This window comes from Malaclemys terrapin, chromosome 2 (assembly GCF_027887155.1).
Source record: "Malaclemys terrapin pileata isolate rMalTer1 chromosome 2, rMalTer1.hap1, whole genome shotgun sequence".
Lineage (NCBI taxonomy): Eukaryota > Metazoa > Chordata > Testudines > Emydidae > Malaclemys > Malaclemys terrapin.
Window position 1 is genome coordinate 217,940,982 of NC_071506.1, and position 23,717 is coordinate 217,964,698.

At 40.8% G+C, this 23,717-nt stretch overlaps 1 protein-coding gene across 1 annotated transcript in view; it reads right to left on the reverse strand.

Annotated features, from left to right (window-relative positions):
- Nucleotides 1–1,457: 1,457 nt before the first annotated feature.
- Nucleotides 1,458–23,717, reverse strand: part of LOC128832509 (ubiquitin-conjugating enzyme E2 E2) — a 307,401-nt gene continuing 285,141 nt past the window's right edge. The window contains exon 6 of the mRNA XM_054019974.1: nt 1,458–3,580. Within this exon, the coding sequence (XP_053875949.1) occupies nt 3,483–3,580 (98 nt within the window). The 3' untranslated portion in view covers nt 1,458–3,482. The remainder of the gene's footprint in view (nt 3,581–23,717) is intronic.

Consider the following 23,717-nt stretch of genomic DNA (forward strand, 5'->3'; position numbering starts at 1 on the left):
CAGAGATTTCTTGATCCTATAGTGCACTCTCTAGCATCTGAAATCCAGAGAGCAATCAAGCAGCAGTAACAGAAGGGCAAGGAGGATTCCTTTGCAGGTCCTACTGCTGCCGAGTGGCAGATTAGATAGACGGCCAGTTCCTCAGAAGATACATTTTGAGGAATTAGAGGAAGGGAGATGGTACCTATCAACTGGCCACCCCTAATAAACAGAGATGAGAAGGAAAGGTCAGTTGGCTTTCCCCATAGAAAGAAAAGGGCTTGGGTTGTAGGGAAAATGATTATTGGAGTAGCACGTAGTGGCCCCAGTCACTATGCTGGGCACTGTACAAATATACACAATCCTTTCCCCAAGGAGTTTATAATCTAACTATAAAACAAGAGACAACAGATAGGAACATTAAACAGACACAAGGTAACAAAAACTGGTCTGCACGAAAAAAAGTGGTCCCAGACCAATAGCACCATTATTTAGGCATCATATCAGAGGAGAGTTTTATAGAAAGACCTGAAAGGAGAACAACGAGGAGTCCTTGAATATGTTTATGGGGAGCTCATCCCATGCTCGAGAGGTAGCAGAGGAAAAAACAGTGAGTTTTGTTGACTATGTAACAAAACTAACTTTGCTAGGTTCACGTGGCTTCACACAAAACCTTCAGCTTGATATTTTTTGGGGGTATGGATGAACCTGAACTGCAAGCAAAATTTTGGAGAGATGAAGACGTGTGCTGAAACTCTTGCAAATTCCAACCAGTAGATTTTCACTCTGCCCCAATAAAGATAACGCAGGGTGCATAGATGATTGGAGACATTGCACGAGTGGATTAATATCCCTAGTGCAAAGTGCTACCTCCATAATTATTTCCTCTTAGTCCTTTTCCTCTTGAGGCTTGACTGCAACCTCCTATTCTCCTGTCATCAGGATTCCAATGACATTAAAACTAAGGGTACATCTACACTACAGCGGGGAGTCGATTTAAGATACGCAAATTCAGCTACGTGAATAGCGTAGCTGAATTCGACGTATTGCAGCCGACTTACCCCGTTGTGAGGACGGCGGCAAAATCGACTTCTGCCGCTTTTTGTCGGCGGCGCTTACTACCACCTCTGCTGGTGGAGCTAGAGCGCCGATTCGAGGATTGATTGTCCAACGGGACGCGATAAATCGATCCCCGAGAGGTCGATTTCTACCCGCCGATTCAGGCGGGTAGTATAGACCAGACCTTAGACGTAGCTGTTATATCCAGGACTTTACATTGACCTGGAATATTAGCAGCAGGCGAGTGGATAATGTTTGTTTGTGAACTTTTTTCCTTTTTTCAGTTAAATTAAAAGAAAAGAGTTGTGGAGAAAACAACCACAGATAATGAATATTTTCTAGACTAGCAAGTCCAGGTAGTAACAGACTACTCCAGTAGACCAGTCTACTTTTCTTAAAATTAGGAAGCTTTTGCCTAATGTTATTCAAAACCACACTTATATTTATTTTAAACAGATAAAATGCCAAACACACACAGTGGTGAATCTACAATGTTTCAAGGTCTCAGACATATATTACAAAATAGAACAGATTGAGATTATTTCTTTAGACCTACCAGTAGCCAAATTATCATAAAGGTATAAGTATATAAATATTTCCATGGCTCTGACAGATTAGATTTCTTTGACACGGTACAGTACATCTTGATTATGCTTTGTAGTTCTCTAATAATAGATTTAAACTGTAAATGGATTTAGGGAATTTTTTTTAAACATTAACAAAAGGTGGATGAATGTACAATAAATATTAAAGCAGGACAGAAAACAATGCAGGCTTTTTAATTTAAAAAACGTGACATTTCAATTTAAAAATCTGATAATATACCTTTCCACTACACACAAATACTTGTTAATATACAATTTCATACTATTTATTAAACATATAATAGTTAGGTCATTTGATATAACCCACTTTTCTCCCCCTATCAATTGACCCCCATCCTGGCAATATAGCTATGAGCTCTGAGACTACCAGACTCTCAGACAATATTAGTGTCTGATAAATGTAGATACTGAGCTCACAAGACTTTAACAGTTGTTTCATAGGAGAGAGAAAGAGTGCTGCATGCAGCATCTGTAATGTTTAATTAAGGAGACAGGGATTTTCCAGGATGCCTTTGTAACACAAAGAGCGTTTAGAATCAGCATCAAAGTATATATTTTCCAAATCACAACACCCACACGTTTCCTTAGCTGAGTAGAAGTTTTCCTTCTATGGCTGCATACCTAAAATTAGCCTGAAGGTCAAATCTGAATAGAAATACCCTTGCCATGGGACGTGCTGGGAATGATTGGTGCAGTGGGCTCAATTTTGCCGTTGAAAACCTTGATTTAATTTTTTTAAAATAACAGTTGCTTTTACAATTACAAGAGCCCGGGGAAAGGAAAAATGAGCCCTGCTGAACAAAATCGTCAGCCCATAATCTACTTTCATTGTGGAGCTATTTTTGTAACCAGCTGTTTTAACTATTACCATCAAGATGGATGTAGAAAAGAAGATATATAGGAGGTTTCAGGGTAGCTGGGCACCAGTAAGTAAGAGGGTAGCTTTTTTTACTACATTAAAAAAAAGCTTATATTGAAGCGAGATTTTATTGAGAAATTCTACATGTTAAGAAACGTATTGTCAAGGAGAAATTAAAAGTTCAGGACTAAACATAATGGCTTAACTTGCAATGGTATTATGCAAGTTTAATTGCATGCAGAGCTATACCATTTACTCTCTACAAAAAGCAAAAGCACTGTCTTACAAAAAGTGCATTTATCAGCCACAGTGTTTTATTGAGTGCTTTAATAATACAAGTGTACATCAACTGATCCACAGTCAAAAGTGGCAGGTCCCTAAGAAATTTACAAGCACTTTTTTTTTTTAAAGTAAATCAAAATACATATTATTTTGTTCAACCCAATAGCCTTCTGTGTGGGAAACAGAAGGCTAGTGATAAACACAGTCTTAGTAATGCACAGTGATTCTTGATTTTAAGCTTTTATACAAAACTTGTTCCCAGTAGCATGCACCCACCATTAAAGACTTCAGTACAAAAAAATAACCCTAAACACTACATTTAAGTAGAAACGAGATATAATTCTGAATTTGTTTGTTTTCCCAAAGACCACATGAAAGGAAAAAAACCACACATCAATACAAAGCTTTGGGACAAAGCTCTATACTATTACAGATCCAACATTCTTTGCACTGATAACCAAAATTCCCTGTCTACATTTGAGGGAAGCAACTTTCAAGTTAACAGAATGAAAAACCAAAACCAAAACAAACAAACAAAGAACCAAATACAAATAAAAACAGAAAGGAAGGAAGGAAGGAACCTTTTGTCACAAAATTGTTCAAAATGTAATAAAAAATAAGAACAAAGGGGAGAGAAGGGCTATTGATGCACTTAGTGAATGTGCTTGCACAGGTCCAGCATGTTCTATAGTAGATTCCTATGTAGCATATCTCTTGGTCCACTGTCTTGCCATTCTGTCATGCTCTGCTCTGTTAGTCATATACTGAGTGGCAATACTTCCAACCAGGGGGTCAGCTGAAAAGAAAACAAAACCATGAAATACTTGTCAGCCTTTGAAGGACTGTCTGCTACAGTTGGAGTCCAACGTAATGTTGTTAAAACCAGCTCAATTAAGCTCTGATAGGTTAAATCTGAAGAACAAGGTGCATTTATGTACGCTTTTCCATTTTAAAAGCAGATCTGCATATAGGGAGAAATAATCAAGAGGATGTGGGGTGTTTTTTAGCTATGTGATTATCAATAAATTGCTGGGGGACACGTAATTGAAACAGAGCCAATTTTTTAAAACTACTTCATAGATCTTAAAATAAATGTTTCATTATTATTTCAAGACAACAGTTACATAGAATATTTCACAATTCAGATAATTCACATGACAAGAAATTTATTTATGACCTCCAGCTCCTGCACATCTCTCCCCTTCCCCCCATCCATGCTGCAAATACCAAACAATTATGGTGAGCACCAATCCCATTATCATGTGGAAGGGAGTGTAGGAAAGAGTATATGGATTTTTTTTTACTTTTAATAGCATAAAAATAAGTTTAAGAATTAGAGCAATACACACAGTTTCCATGGGAATTAGATAAACCCAAGAGTCTTGGTATTGTTGGTTTATGTGGGCTTTTTACACGTCTGGGAACTCTTCATGTGGCCAAAATAATGCATGATCTGGTCTTCCTGTGGTACTTTCACCTTCCCCCCAAAAAGAAATACCCGAGGAGACCATATCTCACATAACACTGGCTCCATAAATGGCTCTTTGAAGCATTAAACAAACCAACCACCCAACCAATCTCTGGGAGAGCAAAGGGAAATCCCACAACCAAGTTCATACACACCTCTCTAGGAACGACTGTACTTAACCAACATTTCTCCCTTTCAGGCAATAATATTTTGTCATTTTAGATCAGGTACAAATCTACTGATAGATTTTTTCCTTTTCTGGGCTGTTATGTGTTCTTCCTGTTTCTGGTGGAGCAGTGAGTCTCTTTATTACACCTTCACACCTTACAGGCCAGTTAATACTGCTTTTTAATTGGTTGGAGATGATGCTGTTTGGCAATGAGTCACATTGTTGGTGAGCTGCGTAAAGTGCTTCCATAGAACTTCTAACCTACATCACTCTGAGGACCAAAAGCCAGTTTTTTTGCATGACAGAAGAATTCTAATTAGAGTTCAAGGTCAGAATAAGTTATTTTGGGTTAGCCAGATATGGTTAGATTGGGTTATTTCCAGTGTTTGTAAATCACCTAATGAAAAGTATCTGTGGCGCTGTGGTTAGTATTCTGAGGACTGGAGTTTTTGTTCCTAGATTCAGTCTCTCCAAGCTAACAAAGAGTGACAACCCTGTGAATGCTGCATGCTCCGTTGCTTGGGTCCCACTCCTGAAAATACGCACATGCTTAACTTTAATACGCAGAGAATTGACATTGTGGAACAATCGAGGGTAGAAAAGTTAAACGTGTGCATTAGTGTTTGCGGGATCAAGGGCTAAAACAGAAAACACATGATTTCACATGATAATGGTCTCTCTACTTGATCCAGGAGTTGCACTGGTTGGTGCCAACCATTCTTGCCAAAGATGAGTCACCATAACCCAAAGTCTGAGGGGGCCTTTCTCAAGACTCCAGAAGAAAAAAGGAGCATTATGGTAACAAGAAGGAAATTAAAACAACAAAAATAGCAACTGCATTAAAAATTGCAACTTTGTAGGCCCATCGACCCTGCTCTCATTGAAGTCTATAGCAACTTCCTATTGATTTCAGTGGTGTGAGATCACACCCTTCATGTACATAATGAAACAACTTTGCAATGCTATGAAGTATGAATTGAATTAACTGCGCTTGGTATATGAAGTGTCATCTTCAAATAAGTAAACCTGTATTTTAATCATACCCCAAATCAATTATGAAATGAATGAATACCAACAAATACAGACCCACTGTAAAATGAAATATAAATAACGATGTTAAAATAAATTGAGGATGGCACACATGCCCATAGTAGCAAGAAAATATGAGTTGAGTGTCTTAACTCTCACTGTTGTATAACATATTTATCCTTCACTGGGCCTGTCCTATCATCAGAACATTACTGTGAGAGGCTGCCATGGAGGGCAGTAGAAACTAGTGATTACCCAATCCTGTCACCTGGCCTCAACTGTTAAGGGTTTGGAAGGGTCCAGATATAGAGACTTAAGGGTCCTGGGAACAGATGGTAATTCTTGCAGGGAGGGCCAGGCAATGCTTCCCTTTCATCCCATCAACTGGGAAGGAGGTGTGAGAAGGGGACCAGTATAAATGCTGCCTCCTCCCTCACACCAGAGAGGCACTGACAGGAGAAGACTAGTCTACTGAAATCCCCAGATTGGAAGACTAATTGGAGAGGGTGTTCAGGTGAAGGGAGCTGGCAAAAAGCTTTGCAGGTGGGAAAGAGGCTATAGACACAAACCCCAGCTCCAGAGAGAGAGCTGAGGGAGGAACTGCTGTTCAAAGGAGGGAAATACTGGTTACTCTAAGAAGTCAAGGGGCTTAGGATACAACCTCAGTCCCAGGAAAAGGGCTGAGGGAGAACTCCTGTTTAAAGGAGAGAAATGCTGATCGTTTTAAGGATAGAGGCAAAGAAAGCTTGTAGCAGTACAATCCAGCTGCTGTGGGGAAGAGCTGAGACTGGCTCTTAAGAAATGCCTCCGTAGCTGGTCTTAGGAGAAGCGGTGAGGAACCACAAAATCAAGATGGAGGCAACAGAGTCTGCAGATCTTGTGAAGATGCTGATGAGTGAGGTAAAGATACGAGCAGCCCAGGGAAAATGGTGGTGGGATTGGAGGAATGGCTCTTAGGTGCCTAAACAGGGTGCCTGGGCAAAAAAAAAGAGGAGAGGGTGGGCCTGGGTTTCCCTACTGCTCCCCCAGACTAAGAGGGGACGCATGGGTGTTGAGAATAAAGCAATCCCAGAGCGGCAAGTGCCAGATGGAGATGGGCTTGAAGGCCTTTAGATTTTGTGTTCCCTTTTTAACCTCCGAAAGGGGAATGCATTGAGCAGTGACCTCGTTGGGGGGTTAGGCCACATACACTAACAGTCTGTTGTGGCACCAGAACAAATAAAGAGGTGCTAGACTGACAGAATCCCTGCAACTCCACTCCTAGACGCTAGAGGAGCCACTCTCTGAGAAGCATGACGACAGCTGCACATACAGAGTTGGCCAAATTCTGCAAAGTGTGAAACTCCCTGTGAAACACTGCTGTGCTGCCTGAATTGAAACCACTGTTGTATGCAGTGTAGTTGTAACTGTGTCAGTCCCACGATATTAGAGAGACTAGGTGGGTGAGGTGATATCTTCTATTGGCCCAATTTCTGTTGGTGAGAGAGATGAGCTTTTGAGCCACACAGAGCTCTTCTTCTTCTTTCCCAGACCTGAAGAAGAGCTCTGTGTGGCTTGAAAGCTTGTCTCTCTCACCAACAGAAGTTGGGCCACTAGAAGATATTACTTCTCCCACCTTATTTCTTGAAAACGTTGTGGCAGCTTTAACGCTTAGTCCTGCAAGGTGGTGATTCCTCTGTCCCCAATCCAGCAAAGCACTTAGACATGGGAGTAGTCCCACTCATTTCCCTCAGAGAGCCTCATTGTCTTAAACTGCAGCTATTTTATCATCACTGTTTTGAAAAGTTTAAATTTGTGTTTGTGTCTGTGATGACACCGTGTTCGTGATCTACTTCTGCCCTACAAATCTGTAAGGATTACATGATATATTGCCACGTACCCTGTATTGTTTCCTTGTACTCCCCTGTCTGTCAGTATTCATCTCTTGCCTTATACCTAGATTGTAAGGTCTTTTGGGTAAGAACTTTGTTTTGTGTCTGTACAGCACCTAGCACAACATGGTCCTGATACATGACCAGGGCTCCTAGGTGCTATGGTAATACAGAATAATATAATGTGTCCAAGAGCTCCCAGAGAATATAGCTATTGTGTCCCCCTCCACCTCCTTCTTTTCCCCCTTAAGGACTAATCCAGAGCCCCTGGAAGTTAATGTAAAGACTTCTATTTACGTCAATTACTTTAGATCTGGTCCCTACAGGGGGTAGCGGCGCTAGCCTTATGGGGCTCTTTTGCCTCCTGAGTGCAAGGACTCGATTGGTGCCTGTCCCTGAGCAGCAGGTGCAAGAACAGGAGTACGGAGGCAGTGGATACAGCACTAGATTGAGGCTCAGAAGATCTGGATTTTATTCCTGACTTTGCTATTGGTCTGCTGTGACCTAGGGCAAGTCACTTCACCCACCTGTGCTACTGCGCTTCTGCCCTTGACTTTTGTCTGTCTTTTTTACTGAGATTGTAAACTGTTTGGGGCTGGCCCAGGACAGTCTCTTACTATGTTTGTACAGCACCTAGCACAATGGGATCCTAGTCTTGGCTGGGACGTCTAGGTAGTACAGTAATACAAATAGGGGGGAAAATATTCCCTCTCCCTTCCTTGCACACCTCAGCAGGAGCTGAGCACAATCTGGTTCTAAGATGGCATTATTCAGGCAAATTAAAGGATTAAAATATTTATCCCATGCTCCATAAAGACCATGTACTTTTTCCACATTTTCTTTTCACATCACTGTAAAACTGATTCTTATTTTCCATACGTAAACATCTGCATTTATTTCTAACAGTAGAAATTTGTTTATATAAGAAACTACTTTTTTTAGTAGTGGTGTAATTCATTAGTTACACCACAGTTCATTTTAGAAATCAAGTGGGAGTGTGTCCAAACAATGAAAAATAGTGGATCAAAATGTAAAAGTAATGCACAGTTTTGGTATGATCAGGAGAACTTATGAAATACATTAAAAGGACAAACACAATAAATAATAACAAAATTAAACTACACTTCAAACACATGAGAAGCTGAGGAAAAAACAGAGCAAAGAATTATTATTTACAAAAAATATCACATAAAAGATCAAGCCAAGCCAAAATACAGGCCTTAAAAATAAACACATACAAATTATGGTGAAATGCAGCTCTGCTATGGTTAAGGTACCGAACAGTTTACTGTTTATAATAAGTTAAGAAGGAGGGGCCTGATCCTGCAAACACATATACACAGGTGGCCCTATCTCAAGGGACTACCAATGAGAACGTGGTGACTCCTGTGCATAAGTATTTGCAGTATTGAGCCCTTACTGTTTGTGAAAGTAAGTGTTGGTTTAAGACAGCATGCACAGCTACCCCAGATAGCATGGCTAATGCAGAGTAATCCTGACCTGTAACATCCCTGCCAGAGCAGTAATGAGACTCTTGAGCAGAGATTACCAACTGTACTAAATTATTCATAGATTCATAGATTCTAGGACTGGAAGGGACCTCGAGAGGTCATCGAGTCCAGTCCCCTGCCCGCATGGCAGGACCAAATACTGCCTAGACCATCCCTAATAGACATTTATCTAACCTACTCTTAAATATCTCCAGAGACGGAGATTCCACAACCTCCCTAGGCAATTTGTTCCAGTGTTTAACCACCCTGACAGTTAGGAACTTTTTCCTAATGTCCAATCTAGACCTCCCTTGCTGCAGTTTAAACCCATTGTTTCTGGTTCTATCCTTAGAGGCTAAGGTGAACAAGTTCTCTCCCTCCTCCTTATGACACCCTTTTATATACCTGAAAACTGCTATCATGTCCCCTCTCAGTCTTCTCTTTTCCAAACTAAACAAACCCAATTCTTTCAGCCTTCCTTCATAGGTCATGTTCTCAAGACCTTTAATCATTCTTGTTGCTCTTCTTTGGACCCTTTCCAGTTTCTCCACATCTTTTTTAAAATGCGGCGCCCAGAACTGGACACAATACTCCAGCTGAGGCCTAACCAGAGCAGAGTAGAGCGGAAGAATGACTTCTCGTGTCTTGCTCACAACACACCTGTTAATGCATCCCAGAATCATGTTTGCTTTTTTTGCAACAGCATCACACTGTTGACTCATATTTAGCTTGTGGTCCACTATAACCCCTAGATCCCTAGATCCCTTTCTGCCTTTATGCGGTGGGTTTGTGATGGACATAAATACTGATTGCAGTGAAACCATATTATGCCTAACTCAGGATTTCACCAGCACAGTAGATGTTGGCAACTAGGACACATTATCAGTTTATAGAAGTTGGTGCAACTCCAGTGACTTCAGACTTTGGCCCCAGCAACCTGATAATTTACTATTGCATGAAGTCCACAACTCACAGATTTAAAAATCAATTGCCTGGTGTACTTAGCATGCTGAAGGAAAGCTTATTATACAATATCAGGACTGAAGTGGTTCCAAGTGAAGTCAGAGTAAAGAGGCCAGCAGGTAAAGCATTATGCTTTAAGGTACCAGACGGATTCCATGCAATAGCATCATCTTATGATATAAATAAACAGACCAATAGATCCTGTTGTTGCAAAATCAGTGGACAACAGCAGTCTTCTGCACCTCAGATAAGGCTGTGATCATGTAACACAATTTGCAATATATCGTTTTGGACGGTGGATACACAATATGCAAGATTTTGTAAAGAGAACAATGTACAGTAACTGCAACTGAATTTAGTACAAGAGTGATTCAAAACCAGGGCAGCAACAGGGTGGGGGAAGGGCAGCAGGCTCCCCGCTTGGCCATAGACCCTACCTAGTGGGAGAGGTCTGGGCTAGTTCCGGTCTCTCTGGTGGGGGAGGTAGAGTGTGGGGAGAGGTCCTGGCCAGTCTCTATCTTACCTGGCTCCCCGCTTCCCAGAACCTCAGGCTGCCATCTCTGAAAGCTGCCACCTCTACCTCTTTCACTTCCAGACCTGTGCTACCTGGCAGTTAATCTGGGTGCCCTCTATCCCCCTTAGGAAAATTCTGATTCTGCCCATGATCGAAACACATGGGAAAGGATAAAATTCCATGATGTAGTTCATGATGGACAGTGGCAACCAATGGAACCAACGTTTGAAGGAGTTTCTTGGTTCATTAGCAATAGACCTGTGGCTGACAGTTTTCTAATGTGTTCCTCATGTCTGTAGTAAGGCTAATCAAATTTACAGCCCAATTCTAGTCTGATTCCCCCTTTTCAATGGAGTTCATCTACTGAGGACTTAGATGAATCCAGGTTTGGTCATTACAAAATTTCAGCTTTGTTTAATGCTAGTTATAATGCTTTATCATTCACAAGACAGACTATAATTCTTCCCTAAAACTACATTTCCCCCAAATAAATGAAATTTATTACTATGCTATATTTTAATCTGATTGTATTTTTGCAGCTAATTTCAAGTCAGCAATAACAATTTCAGAGCAGCACTCATCTCTTGGCCTCTTGAGTGCTGTTTAAAAACACAGCAAACATACTTCAATGAAATAAAAAAATGGAGATAGTGTGTCTCCATCAGTCACGTGATGTGCAATGAAATCCCAATTGCTGGTGTCAGAGTGGTTAAAGGAACACCAATTTAGGCTTAATATAGACTCATAGACTTTAAGGTCAGAAGGGACCATTATGATCATCTAGTCTGACGTCCTGCACAACGCAGGCCACAGAATCTCACCCACCCACTCCTGTAACAAACCCCTAACCTATGTCTGAGTTACTGAAGTCCTCAACTCGTGGTTTAAATACCTCAAGGTGCAGAGAATCCTCCAGCAAGTGACCCTTGCCCCACGCTGCAGAGGAAGGCAAAAAACCTCCAGGGCCTCTGCCAATCTGCCCTGGAGGAAAATTCATTCCCAACCCCAAATATGGTGATCAGTTAAACCCTGAGCATGTGGGCAAGACTCACCAGCCAGCACCCAGGAAAGAATTCTCTGTTGTAACTCAGATCCCATCCCATCCCAGACCATTGGGCATATTTACCTGCTAATAATCAAAGATTGATAAATTGCTAAAATTAGGCTAGCCCATCATACCATCCCCTCCATAAACTTATCAAGCTTAGTCTTGAAGCCAGATATGTCTTTTGCCCCCACTACTCCCCTGGGAAGGCTGTTCCAAAACTTTACTCCTCTAATGGTTAGAAACCTTTGTCTAATTTCAAGTCTAAAATTCCTAATGTCCAGTTTATATCCATTTCTTCTTGTGTCCACATTGGCACTAAGCTTAAATAATTCCTCTCCCTATATGATTGTTGTATATAAAATAGTTTTTATAATACCGTAATATTTCCATTATATTTAAAATTTCAGTGGGAAAAATATCTGATGCAGCAAGTTATTAGAGTATCAGAAAAGGGTTCCAGAAAGTTTACTGAGGCTAAATAACACAGCCCTGTAAAAAATCTCAGAATCCAATTAATTGAATAATAAAAATATGTTTTAAAAAAATTATTATTTAGGTTTATTATTTAGGATCTGGAAAAGCCAGTCCCTGTAGCTGAGGCATAAATAAAAGTAAATTAGTTTTTTAAATATTTGGACATTATATATATATGATTTGTAACTTAACAATTACCAACCTGTGGCCTATGGACCACTAGAGATCTGTGGAGAAGTGAAGGGTCACATGGTCCTTACTGTTTTTCCAATTATTTCCTGTACTATTTCTGCATGTCTAAGCAACTGCTGTATTTTCCATAGGGATGTCTTGCAGTTGTGAACAGGAAGGGAGATAGCCTTAATGATCCTGGGTGGGAATGATCCACAAGACAGTATCTCTTAAGATGTGATCCATACTACGAAAAAGTTGGGGATCTTTGTTTTAAATTCCTTTAGGCACAGTCAAGGTCCTAAGTAGGCTGGGTACACTGGAATAATTCTTCCTAGACAGTGATTAGGCAGTATACAGGTGACTATTGTCAGTGGCTAAAAATAAAAGTAACAACAGCTGTATTTTGTTTGGTGATATTAATGCAAATACCTATACAGGATGGTATATATTCCTATATTGATTTGCAGTAATGTCCAGTTTTTCAAAGGTGGTTAGTGTGTGTGCCATCAAACTCCAGCATTTATACATGTTCATATTTACCTACCTTTGAAAAACTGCCCTCAAAAGTCGTTAAAAAAATGTGATTTCTTAAGATTCAACATGATTAGAAGGAAACTGCAAATGTGAATCATTCACTGGAACACCAGTTCACTTAAGAGCAAATAAAGTAGATAATGCTGATAGTTTAACACACATCAAAATATATCAGTGTCCTTAAGCTTATTATTAAAAAATGCACAATGTGGTTCTTTAATTAAACCCTGTTGCGTTTCTTAGGGCATCAGGGCTTGTATTATAATAGGAAAAAATTGACAGTAAAAAGGAAACACAAAAGCTATTTGGCCCAGGTCCACAAAGGGACTTAGGCATTGTGATTCTCAGTGTTACAACGCATGACTTGTAGGTGCCTAAAAAATCACAGGAACAACAAAATGATTCACAAAGCTTGGATTAGGTGCCTGCACTCCCTATACAATGAATGGGGAGAGACATGTGTCTAAAAATGCAATCCACAAAAGACAGCATGCTGGACAGGGAGCCACCTATGCCAGCCAATAGGAGATACCATTGAGAGGGGGTATGGGCTAAATCCCACCCCTCTTACAGAGACAGGTGCCTAAGTCTGGCTGCAGAGAGGCATCTATCTCTGCTAGCCATCCATGAATGGAAGTCAGGCTGCCTCACTCCACACAAAACAGCCTAGAGGGGGAGGAGGTGGGGTCCACCTTAAACTCTTAGCCACATTCCACACAAAAATGCTGGAAGAGAGAGAAGGGGAGAGAGAGAGAGAGAGAGAATGACACTGTAGCCTGGTGGTTAGGGCACCCACGAGGGAGACCCAAGGTCCAGTCCCCCTGCTCCAATGACTCTGTGAAGGTGTTGCCTTCTGGATAAATAATTAATGGGAGAGACTGGGGGTACCCACATTAGAATACTCCAGAGCTCAGTGCCAAGAGCATGCTGCTGAGAAGTGGGAGACCACTGTTCAAATCCTTTCTCCCCCTCAGGCAGAGGGGGGAATTGAACCTGCATTTCCCACATGCCCAATGAGTGTGCTAACCACTAAAAGTTAAAAGCAAGTACCATCATCTCTTCAGCTAGCTAGATTTTGAATGGGACCCAATCTGGTAGGTAGCCTCCAAGTATGCCTACTGGATCACGCCCGCATACGAGTGACTTAGAGAAGCACCTATCTTCCTCTGGGGTTAGGTAGGAGATTGGTATCTGCATGCCTGGAGTGAGGCAGTAGTGCACTTGCCCAAAGGCAGAAACGTAGGTGCCTAAGTAACTTTTACAGCAAAAATGTAGGCTCCCAGTAAGCTCAGGCACCCAAATGGCAGCCAAGGGGGAATTTTGCAGATCACAGTGGAGCCTAAAACTGGGACTTAGGTGCCTAAGTACCTTTGTAGATCTGGGCCTTTGGGACTTGCTGCACTATACATGCCTTTGGACAACTTAATACTCTGGGAACAAGGAGTTAAGAGAAGAAAAATTATTTGTTCTCTGATGGGAAATATCTTGCCTCAAGGTTTCCAGTGTGCACCACATCGCCTGTTATAAATTTAAACTTCTAGAACCACAAGTCAAAGCTACCAGGTGTCTTGAGGTGTATATGAAGTACATCATAGTATCCATCCATAAACATACAGGAGCAGCATTTGCCAACCTTTGTGGGAGACTGGACAGTCGATATGGATCTCTCCTACTATTATTAATTATGTACATGTGAGCAATTCCTTGGAGGTGGCACACTGAGCTATAGCACTAACCTTTTACCTTTGGAAATCTGTGCTACCATTGTAGGGTGTAAGTGAAAATGAGTTTAATGTAGCACTAAACCCCATTTTTGTTACAATAAAATTAGCCACACAGGTGGGCATCTGATCAATAGATGCTAAGGACTGGAATAGCAGAGTTGATGTAGGTCAGGATGAAGAGCAGTAGCAGACGTGTGATTAAAATTTATACATTAGTGCCTATGCTACAGTATGAAGTGCAATTCGTTTTTCATTTTCATAAGGTCTAAATCAGCTTACAAATAGAGTAACTTCTTTATAAATACATCTATCCATCTACTGAACCGAACTCTTTGGAAAGAATAGAGCAGAGAGATACTTCTATCAAATAAACTAATATTTTATAAGGGAAGTGGGACTTAGAACAAATAAATTATGTGGTAAAGATAAACAAATGGCTATTTATGTACAAAAAACAATAACACATTCTAGAAAATTGTTCAATGTTTACTAAAAGAGGATACACTAAGAACAAGCTATCTTTTAAAATATAAATGTGAATATACAAGCACAGTACCAAGATAACTGAGAATATTTTTGAATATTAACTGCACGGCAGTTGAAGCAGCAAAGAACCTACTGTAAAGAATCAAAGAACCTACTGTGAAGAACCTTTTGTAAATTATACTGGTGTAAAACCAGAGTAATTCCCTGAAGTCAACGGAGTTATTCCGGATTTACATTGTTATAATTTACTGTTGAAGTAGGTCCTTCTTGTTTTAAAAGAGGGTGGGGAGAATTAACCTGTCAGATTAGCCTGGCCAAATTTAGATTCTTGTTGCAACAGAATGGTAATGTATTTAGGCATCAATACTTTGTTAAACTATCAATTGTGCTTGATGTGATTGCCTTAGAGCACATGTATCTCATTAGGTGGAACCAACTGGAGGCTGGCTAGCATTGTTGACATGGATTTGATAAAGTGGCAAAAATATGACCTTCAAAGGACATCACCCCCGAATAATAATGAAAAATAAGTAAGACAGCAACTTTTATCCTTAGAGTACTAAGTGAAGGGTGTATCAGAAGCCGGAGCTTGAAGACTGTATGAAAAATGAGTAATACACACCTGTCAAGAACTTTGCCTGTGAGAAACTTGCATTTGTAAGACTCAAACATTTGTAAGACTCAAGAAGAGTTTATCATCACAGAGATAATGTGGTAGTTAGGGTATTAGCTGCAGAACAGGGTTCAATTCCTTGCTCTGCCACAGACTTCCTGCGAGACCCTGGACAAGTCATTTAGCCTCTGTTTCTCACATCCCCATCTGTAAAATAGGGATAATACCTCCCTACCTCACATTGTGAGGACAAGTAGGTTAAAAATTGTGAGTTGCTCAGATGCTATGGTAATGGCGGTCATATAAAAACCATAGATAGATGCTGTTGGTATCTTAGTGATATCCCTGGGATATAGCAGGCTTTATTTTAAAGATGGCTTTCAATGCATTAGAACTTTGAGTACTACATATTAGGCAGAAATTGATCTGCTTTCTAGGGGTTCATATAAAGGTTGAAACAGCAGCCAGCTAGATACTAAAGAATATACATTCAGGCATATGTGACATGATGCTGATGTACAAACTGATCTTCTGGAGGGTTAAGTTCATTGTGTGTGAACATAAGTGAGCTCTGCCACCCAATTTGAACACATCTGTCACTCAAACGCTAGGAATACGAGGAAGGGCAAAATTATTTTCTCTAGACGTGCTGTCAAAGAACCTGGATGCATGTTGCCCAAAGCCACAGACTGGTGTGATATGAGGCTGCCTCTTATGAAGATATTCCAGAAATAAGGTGTATTATTAGGTCCAATGTTATTAATATGGTTCTTAAAGAAAACTGCTGGCTGTGATTTCTGAGTGTTCTGCCACGGCCAAATAGTTCTTGTTTCTTGTTTTAAGAAAGTAGGGTTTTGACCAGAGGTGGTGCTAGCCCACTGGGGACCCTAAACAGGAATATTTTTGGCCTGCCCCCCTACTACATACTAAAAAGAGTGAACAGGGGGTCCCCTTGAGCTGCATGGGGCCCTAGAGCAATTGCTTAGTCCGCTTATTCCTAGCACCAGCGCTGGTTTTGGCTCAGCAGTGTATAGCAGGGCTCCTATAAATTCCGGTTGTTGACTCGTGGTTAGCTGGGATTTATACTCTGGGAGTGTGTACTCTGGGTACTGGGATCTCTTGAAGACCCGTCCTTCATTAAAGAAGAACATGCATCCAATCGGAGTATAAATATGCTGGAACAATTTCAAGTTCTAGAATAGTACTCAATGCCTTGACACCTGGATGCCTCACATCCATTAGAACAACCAATCTATTAGCAAAATACCACTATTTCCTAATGAACTCAATAAGACCATCACACCTATTCCTGTTACTAAAAACAGTACAGAAGACAATCAAAAGCTTTACTGGACAGACACTTCTTATACTGCACTTGACGCCTGTGAAACTAAGGCTCTGTTGGGCCACCCTAGAGAACAGGTTGCAGTCGTCTGGATTTGCCTTAATGAGAAGAAAATTTAAGTGGAGAACAGCAGAAGTAGCAATGGCAGCATTCTGATCCGGAAATGCTATGACCCAACCATAAAATCTCAGATTCATCGTGCGACTGGCATGTATCTCTAAGTGCATAGGTTATGAACTATGGGTTTTAAGAATGCTTATTTCTTTGATTTATCATGGGGGATGGATCACTGGGATTTTTCATTTTTCTTTTATCTATTCACATCCCCCTCCACCACCACCATTGAGCACTCTCTTCAGTTAAATCATCTTTTGGCACAAGTTCTGTAACATCCTTTTCAGAGGCAGACAGAATTTCTTGGAAATGATCCTCCATATAACACCATGAACAATATTTCCTGGTGGAGAATTAAATGGGAAATTACTCCTTGAAAAATGATCACTCAAGTTCAAATGCCAGGGATGAACAGTAACAGACAAGCATCAAATGCCACATATTATGCCCAGTCACTTGATACAGGTGTTGTGGCCATTCTTGCTGTCATGTCACAAACATTACTAGTTATTTGTTTTATGCTTGGCTACCTCTATACCTTCCCAAGTAGTTTTCTTGATGAAATTCACTTGCTTTTCCTGGAGAAGGAAAGGGGTGGATTTCAGAATCTTTCTTCTATAAACCTGATTGGTACTTGACCATAAAATCTGGCAGCTGAAAATATGGTTGTATGACTGATTAGTTTTTGTCTGCCTGTGATTCATATTAGATACAGAGTAGAATTCAAGTTGGGAATGAATTACAGAAATTATATATTCTCGGTATCTTTAAAAAACAGGTGGCTCTGAGTCCAGGCTGACAATCTTCAGCCAGGACTAGTAGTATGAAAAAAACATAGCAATAAAGAGAGACTAAAGGGCAGGTAGCCACTGGAGGGGGCAGAGAGATTTATCTGAAAATAAAATTAAAAAATGGCTAACATGAGGCAACTATTGTGTTTATACATCTTCTGCATAACTTCATATTGTTCAGGTAGAAATATAATCCTGAATTTGACCGAGGAAGCATATAATGGACGCTTTAAAAGATAAATTATCTATAAGCATCTTTGGGAGGGATGCCTGATATTGTAGTGGATAGGCTAATACTTTCAAAGTCCAAGGATCACAGAGCAGGTCTAGAAGATATGGGAGCAAAAACATTCATGTCCTGTCTACACTTGTAGTACTATCACTGAAATCACTGGTGTGTGGAGCTGTACCAGCGGGTGATTCTACAGTGAAAATTGTAGGAAAAATGGAAGAGTAGACAAGGTAAGCAAAACATATCTAATTTTATACTTGGTAAAATAGGCTTATTGGGATGACGGGATACTTATATGAGAAAGGGAGTGGGAAGCTACCTATCCAAGAAACCATAAGTTGTGTCTTAGACATTCTGTCAAAAGGGCTGAGAGAAGAAAAGGAAAGCTAGGGGTAAAGAGAATGTGCATTCTGGAAATGTAAGACTGTTTCATTATTGCATCTAATCAAGGGAGTAAATATCTTTGCTTTTGCCAAGAATAAAATTACATATGTCATGCATACTGTTTATTTTGGTTTAATCTGATTTTTCTCCTTCTAGTCTTACTAACTCTTGTTTTATGCAGTGTCGTTTTAGACACGTTAGCCCCATGATATTAGAGAGACAAGGTGGGCGAAGTAATATTTTTTAGTGGACGAACTTCTGTTGGTGAGAAAGAGAAGCGTCAGAATCACACAGAGCTCTTCTTCAGGTCTGGGAAAGGTACTCCCAGTGTCACAGCAAAATGCAAGGTGAGTGATCCCTTACAATATGTGCTAACTACTTATGCTAAACAATCTGGTCCACCTTGCATTTAGCTGTGGCGCTGGGAGTATGTTTCCCAGTCCTGAAGAAGAGCTTTGTGTGTCTTGAAAGTTTGTCTCGCTCACCAACAGAAGTTGGTCCAATAAAATACATTACCTCACCCACCTGGTCTTTCTAAATATTGCTTTTTAATTAGACTACTTGTGTGCAAGATTGTTTTGGGAATTTCATATAGACCATTTGGTGAGGTAAAACACCCATCTACCTCGAAGGGTATATCTACATTGCAATCATGGGGTGTGACTGCGGCTGACGTAGACATACCTGAGCTAGCTTTGAACTAGCTAACTGGCGTACTGGAGCAATGTAGTTGCGGTGGCCTGGGATTCAGTGCAGGCTGTACGTTTGTACCCCTGGAGTCCTGCGTAACTATTCAGGTGGATAGCCAGTGCTGAAGGTCGAGCTTCACTGATCTGGTACCCAAACTAGCTAGGTTAAAGCAAGAGGGACCTGGAAAAATCATGGAGCAGGTCCTCAAGGAATCAATTCTGAAGCACTTAGAGGAGAGGAAAGTGATCAAGAACAGTCAGCATGGATTCACCAAGGGCAAGTCATGCCTGACTAAGTCATGCCTGACTAACCTAATTGCCTTCTATGAGGAGATAACTGGGTCTGTGGATGAGGGGAAAGCAGTGGATGTGTTATTCCTTGACTTTAGCAAAACTTTTGATACGGTCTCCCACAGTATTCTTGCCAGCAAGTTAAAGAAGTATGGGCTGGATGAATGGACTATAAGGTGGATAGAAAGCTGGCTAGATCGTCGAGCTCAACAGGTAGTGATCAACGGCTCCATGTCTAGTTGGCAGCCGGTTTCAAGCGGAGTGCCCCAAGGGTCAGTCCTGGGGCCGGTTTTATTCAATATCTTCATTAATGATCTGGAGGATGGCGTGGACTGCACTCTCAGCAAGTTTGCAAATGACACTAAACTGGGAGGAGTGGTAGATACGCTGGAGGGTAGGGATAGGATATAGAGAGACCTAGACAAATTAGAGGATTGGGCCAAAAGAAACCTGATGAGGTTCAACAAGGACAAGTGCAGAGTCCTGCACTTAGGACGGAAGAATCCCATTCACTGTTACAGACTAGGGACAGAGTGGCTAGGCAGCAGTTCTGCAGAAAAGGACCTAGGGGTTACAGTGGACGAGAAGCTGGATATGAGTTAACAGTGTGCCCTTGTTGCCAAGAAGGCTAACGGCATTTTAGGCTGTATAAATAGGGGCATTGCCAGCAGATCGAGGGATGTGATCGTTCCCCTCTATTTGACATTGGTGAGGCCTCACCTGGAGTACTGTGTCCAGTTTTGGGCCCCACACTACAAGAAGGATGTGGAAAAATTGGAAAGAGTCCAGCGGAGGGCAACAAAAATGATTAGGGGGCTGGAGCACATGAGTTATGAGGTGAGGCTGAGGGAACTGGGATTGTTTAGAGAAGAATGAGGGGGGATTTGATAGCTGCTTTCAACTACCTGAAAGGGGGTTCCAAAGAGGATGGATCTAGACTGTTCTCAGTGGTACCAGATGACAGAACAAGGAGTAATGGTCTCAAGTTGCAGTGGGGAAGGTTTAAGTTGGATATTAGGAAAAACTTTTTCACTAGGAGGGTGGTGAACCACTGGAATGGGTTACCTAGGGAGGTGGTGGAATCTCCTTCCTTAGAGGTTTTTAAGGTCAGACTTGACAAAGCCCTGGCTGGGATGATTTAGTTGGGATTAGGTCCTGCTTTGAGCAGGGGATTAGACTAGATGACCTCCTGAGGTCCCTTCCCTGATATTCTATGATTCTAAGCTTGGATGTGTCTATATGACCTATAATCACACCCTCTAAGCACAGTACCCTAAGAAGAGTGCCTGGAGCCTACTCTGCTTGGGATTCCTGGTCAAAATGGCAGAGATTAAGGAGTCCTGTCTGATAAAGTTTGTTTGCAGGTCCAATTGATGCCCCAGAAACACCTTATGACCATGGATAAGAACTGAATTTAAGGTGCTCAGGGTGACAGAACTTCATTTTTGGTAACAGGTGGCCATTTCCCCACAAGAGTCCCACCTTGTGCAGTCACTGAAAAGGCAAAGAACAGGAGCATTTTCTAGCTTTGAGGCCAAATTCTGACCTCAGTTACAGTGGTATAAATTAGGAGTAATTCAATTAATTTTCATTCCAGAGTTCGCCCTCTTATCTTCAGCATGGAGCCCTGTTAAGAAGAGAGAGGGCGAGTCAGAGCAGGTGTCCTTCTGCTAGCTCATTTTCTTTTCAAAGAGATTCTACCCATTACCTAGCAATTGGTAGAGGCTCTGTTTTCACACATTCATAGGTTTTTGAGGCCAGACGGGACCATTAGGATGATCTAGTCTGACCACCTGCCTAACCCAGGATAAAGAATTGCACCAGTGATTCCTGCATCCCTTATGGGATGTAATTCTCACTGAGGAACATCTTTTTCGTTAATATGTTGAAGCCAAGGGCAGATCTACAATATAAATGGCTTCATATGGTTTCTAGGAGACTGATAGAGGAGAGCGATAATAGAATCTCAGAAGTTAAAGATGGAAAAGACCCAGTGGGTCATTCAGACTGTCCTCCTGCCAGTACAGTACTGTTCCCGAACGTATATTTTTCCAGTCCTATGCTGCTTTAGCTAGTCAACTATTAAAAGGCCCAAGTGATGGGGTTTCTATTATACTGTTTGGGAAACTTTTTAAAGTCTAACAGAAATTACTATCAGGAAATATTTTCTTTTTAATAAGCTTACATAGCACAAATATACAGCGTATCAGCTTTAAAAAGCACCTGTTTTCTATCTGGTAGCAGCCCATTCACAGGCCCTCCCTTGCAGAAGCATAAATAATTTGTGTGGAGAGGGAGTTTATATACCCAGGGTAGTGCTATGCACAGGATGTACACTTATTATCCTTTAGGCCTGGCTCAGGAACACTGCTCTGTTCCTCTCACGCAAGGCCTCCAGAATGGTCTCTTTGTGGGGGGAAGAGTCACAGGACCAGGATGGCCAAACTCAGCCCTGTGCTCCCCTTGGAGATTCCAGCCTAAAGGGGGGGTAGGCAGAATTTGAACGCATTGTAAGCACATATGAGAAGCATGTTGAAATGCTGAGAAAAACCTGCAGCTTAATTTGAGGGACCAACCTGGAAAAAAAAAACCCTGAAAAAATAATTTGCCTCATATGCCTCAAGTCAAAATAATCCAAAGCAGCTGCTTTTATTTAGAACTGGAGAGGGCAATAATAAAGCCACAGTTCTAAATTGGGGATGGTCTTGCTTTGCTATTTGTTCTTTAGCCATGCTGCTGAAGCTGCCCAGTGTATATCATTTTTAAGAAAGCTAGAAAACTCTGGGAACTGTCACCAGTTAACATAAACATTCCATAAAATCTATCTGGGGCCTTTCCTAAAGCAAATTGTCTTTAGTAGAGAAAAGGCACCACTATAAGTTTAAACTGTTTAAAGGCTGTAGAAAGTGTGTGTGTATTGGGGCGGGAGGGCGGGGGGGTAGGGGGTGGCCAGTATATTTAAAGCCAAATGTTCGTTTTAACACCAGTACTATAATAAATGCAGAACTATTTGTTGAACACACTGATTTTAATCGTAAGTGTTATTTAAATAACAATGTACTTAAGAATGCAATATATTCCATTCTGTGGATATTCCCTCCTATTAAGCATTATGCACATGGGTTGTGCCACAAATAGCTCCGAATCACAGTTCTATTTTGTACCCATAATGAATGTTATATCTTAAGATAGCAGCCCATCCTTAAACTGGACACCCTTAAGCTATATGTATTATGCTGTTCACATAAATGTCTTATCCTCCAACTACTGCACCTGAAGTCCTGCCATGAATTTAAAGACCTGGTTGCTCAGAAATCAGAGCAGCAAATGGCAAATAAATGGCTTTATCTGATGTTATGTGATGGCTGCAAAAATTCATAAAAATAGTGAATTGTGTCAAATTAGTCATGCAACAGAACAAACTAGAAACACTTGCAAAGATGTAGATCACTTCTAAAGGTAAAATCAGAACCACTCAGGAACACAGGTTGCTGGAATGTTACTTAAGAAAGAAGTGGATTGGATAGCCAGATGATTTATAGCCATGATTGTAAGCTTTGTGCATCTGACAGTTGGTTATGAGGTTTTCAGAAGCGCTACTGCAGTCTTGTGGTGAAAAAGCTGGCGGGCCAAGGTCAGCTGATATTGATGTAGCAAGCTTATTTTCAGAAACTTCAAGAATAATGGAAGTCTGAGATTTGTATGGTGAGCAATGGTAAATAGCTTAAGAAGTGGAAGAAGTATTAAAGGTGGCTGAACTAATCAGAGGTATGGAGTCTGTTCGTGGCCAATTAGAAGGATAAGATCTGGGGCTACGTAAAGACCCTGAACTAGAAACTGGACTTGCCTTTGAAAAATACAAAAAGGAAAGAAGGGTGCAGGGACATTATAGATATTTTGCCTCGTAAAAAAATTTAAACTCTTTATTTTGCCAACTCCCTTCCTATGTGTAAAAACAAGATAGAGGAAAAACTGTCTAAAAATAATTGTGAAAATCTTGGGCAAGTTCCTCAGCAGAAACTATGCCAATTTATATGAGCTGGTGATCTGGCCCTTGTGTTTATTGGGAAATGCTGAATACCAGATTAAAAGAGGATTAAGTGTAGAAACACTGATAAATCATCACTTGTATTCTGGGGAAGGAGTTTTTACTATCTCAACCACCTTTTAATAAAAGTTTGGTTTCAGGTTCATGCAGCTATCTTAATGAGAAAATATTGCATACAGTAAGGAGTGGGCTTCATAAAATATCAACCAATTCTCAGCAGGAGAAACCACCTTAGCCAAATCCAAATGTGGCATCATTCGTGAAACTACACTGTAATTAAGGTCCTGCTGCCAGTAACTGACAGACAAAATGCAGGACACAACTGTAAACGATCAAAGTGAATTTTGAAAAAAAAGATAGTAGTTTAAGCTGAATTTTGGCATTTGATTCTAATTACTCTAGGTGCTATTTTAAAATAAAATTTGTAGTCTTTAATGCTGACTAAATGTTTTAGAGACAAAAATAATTAAAATAACCGAGTT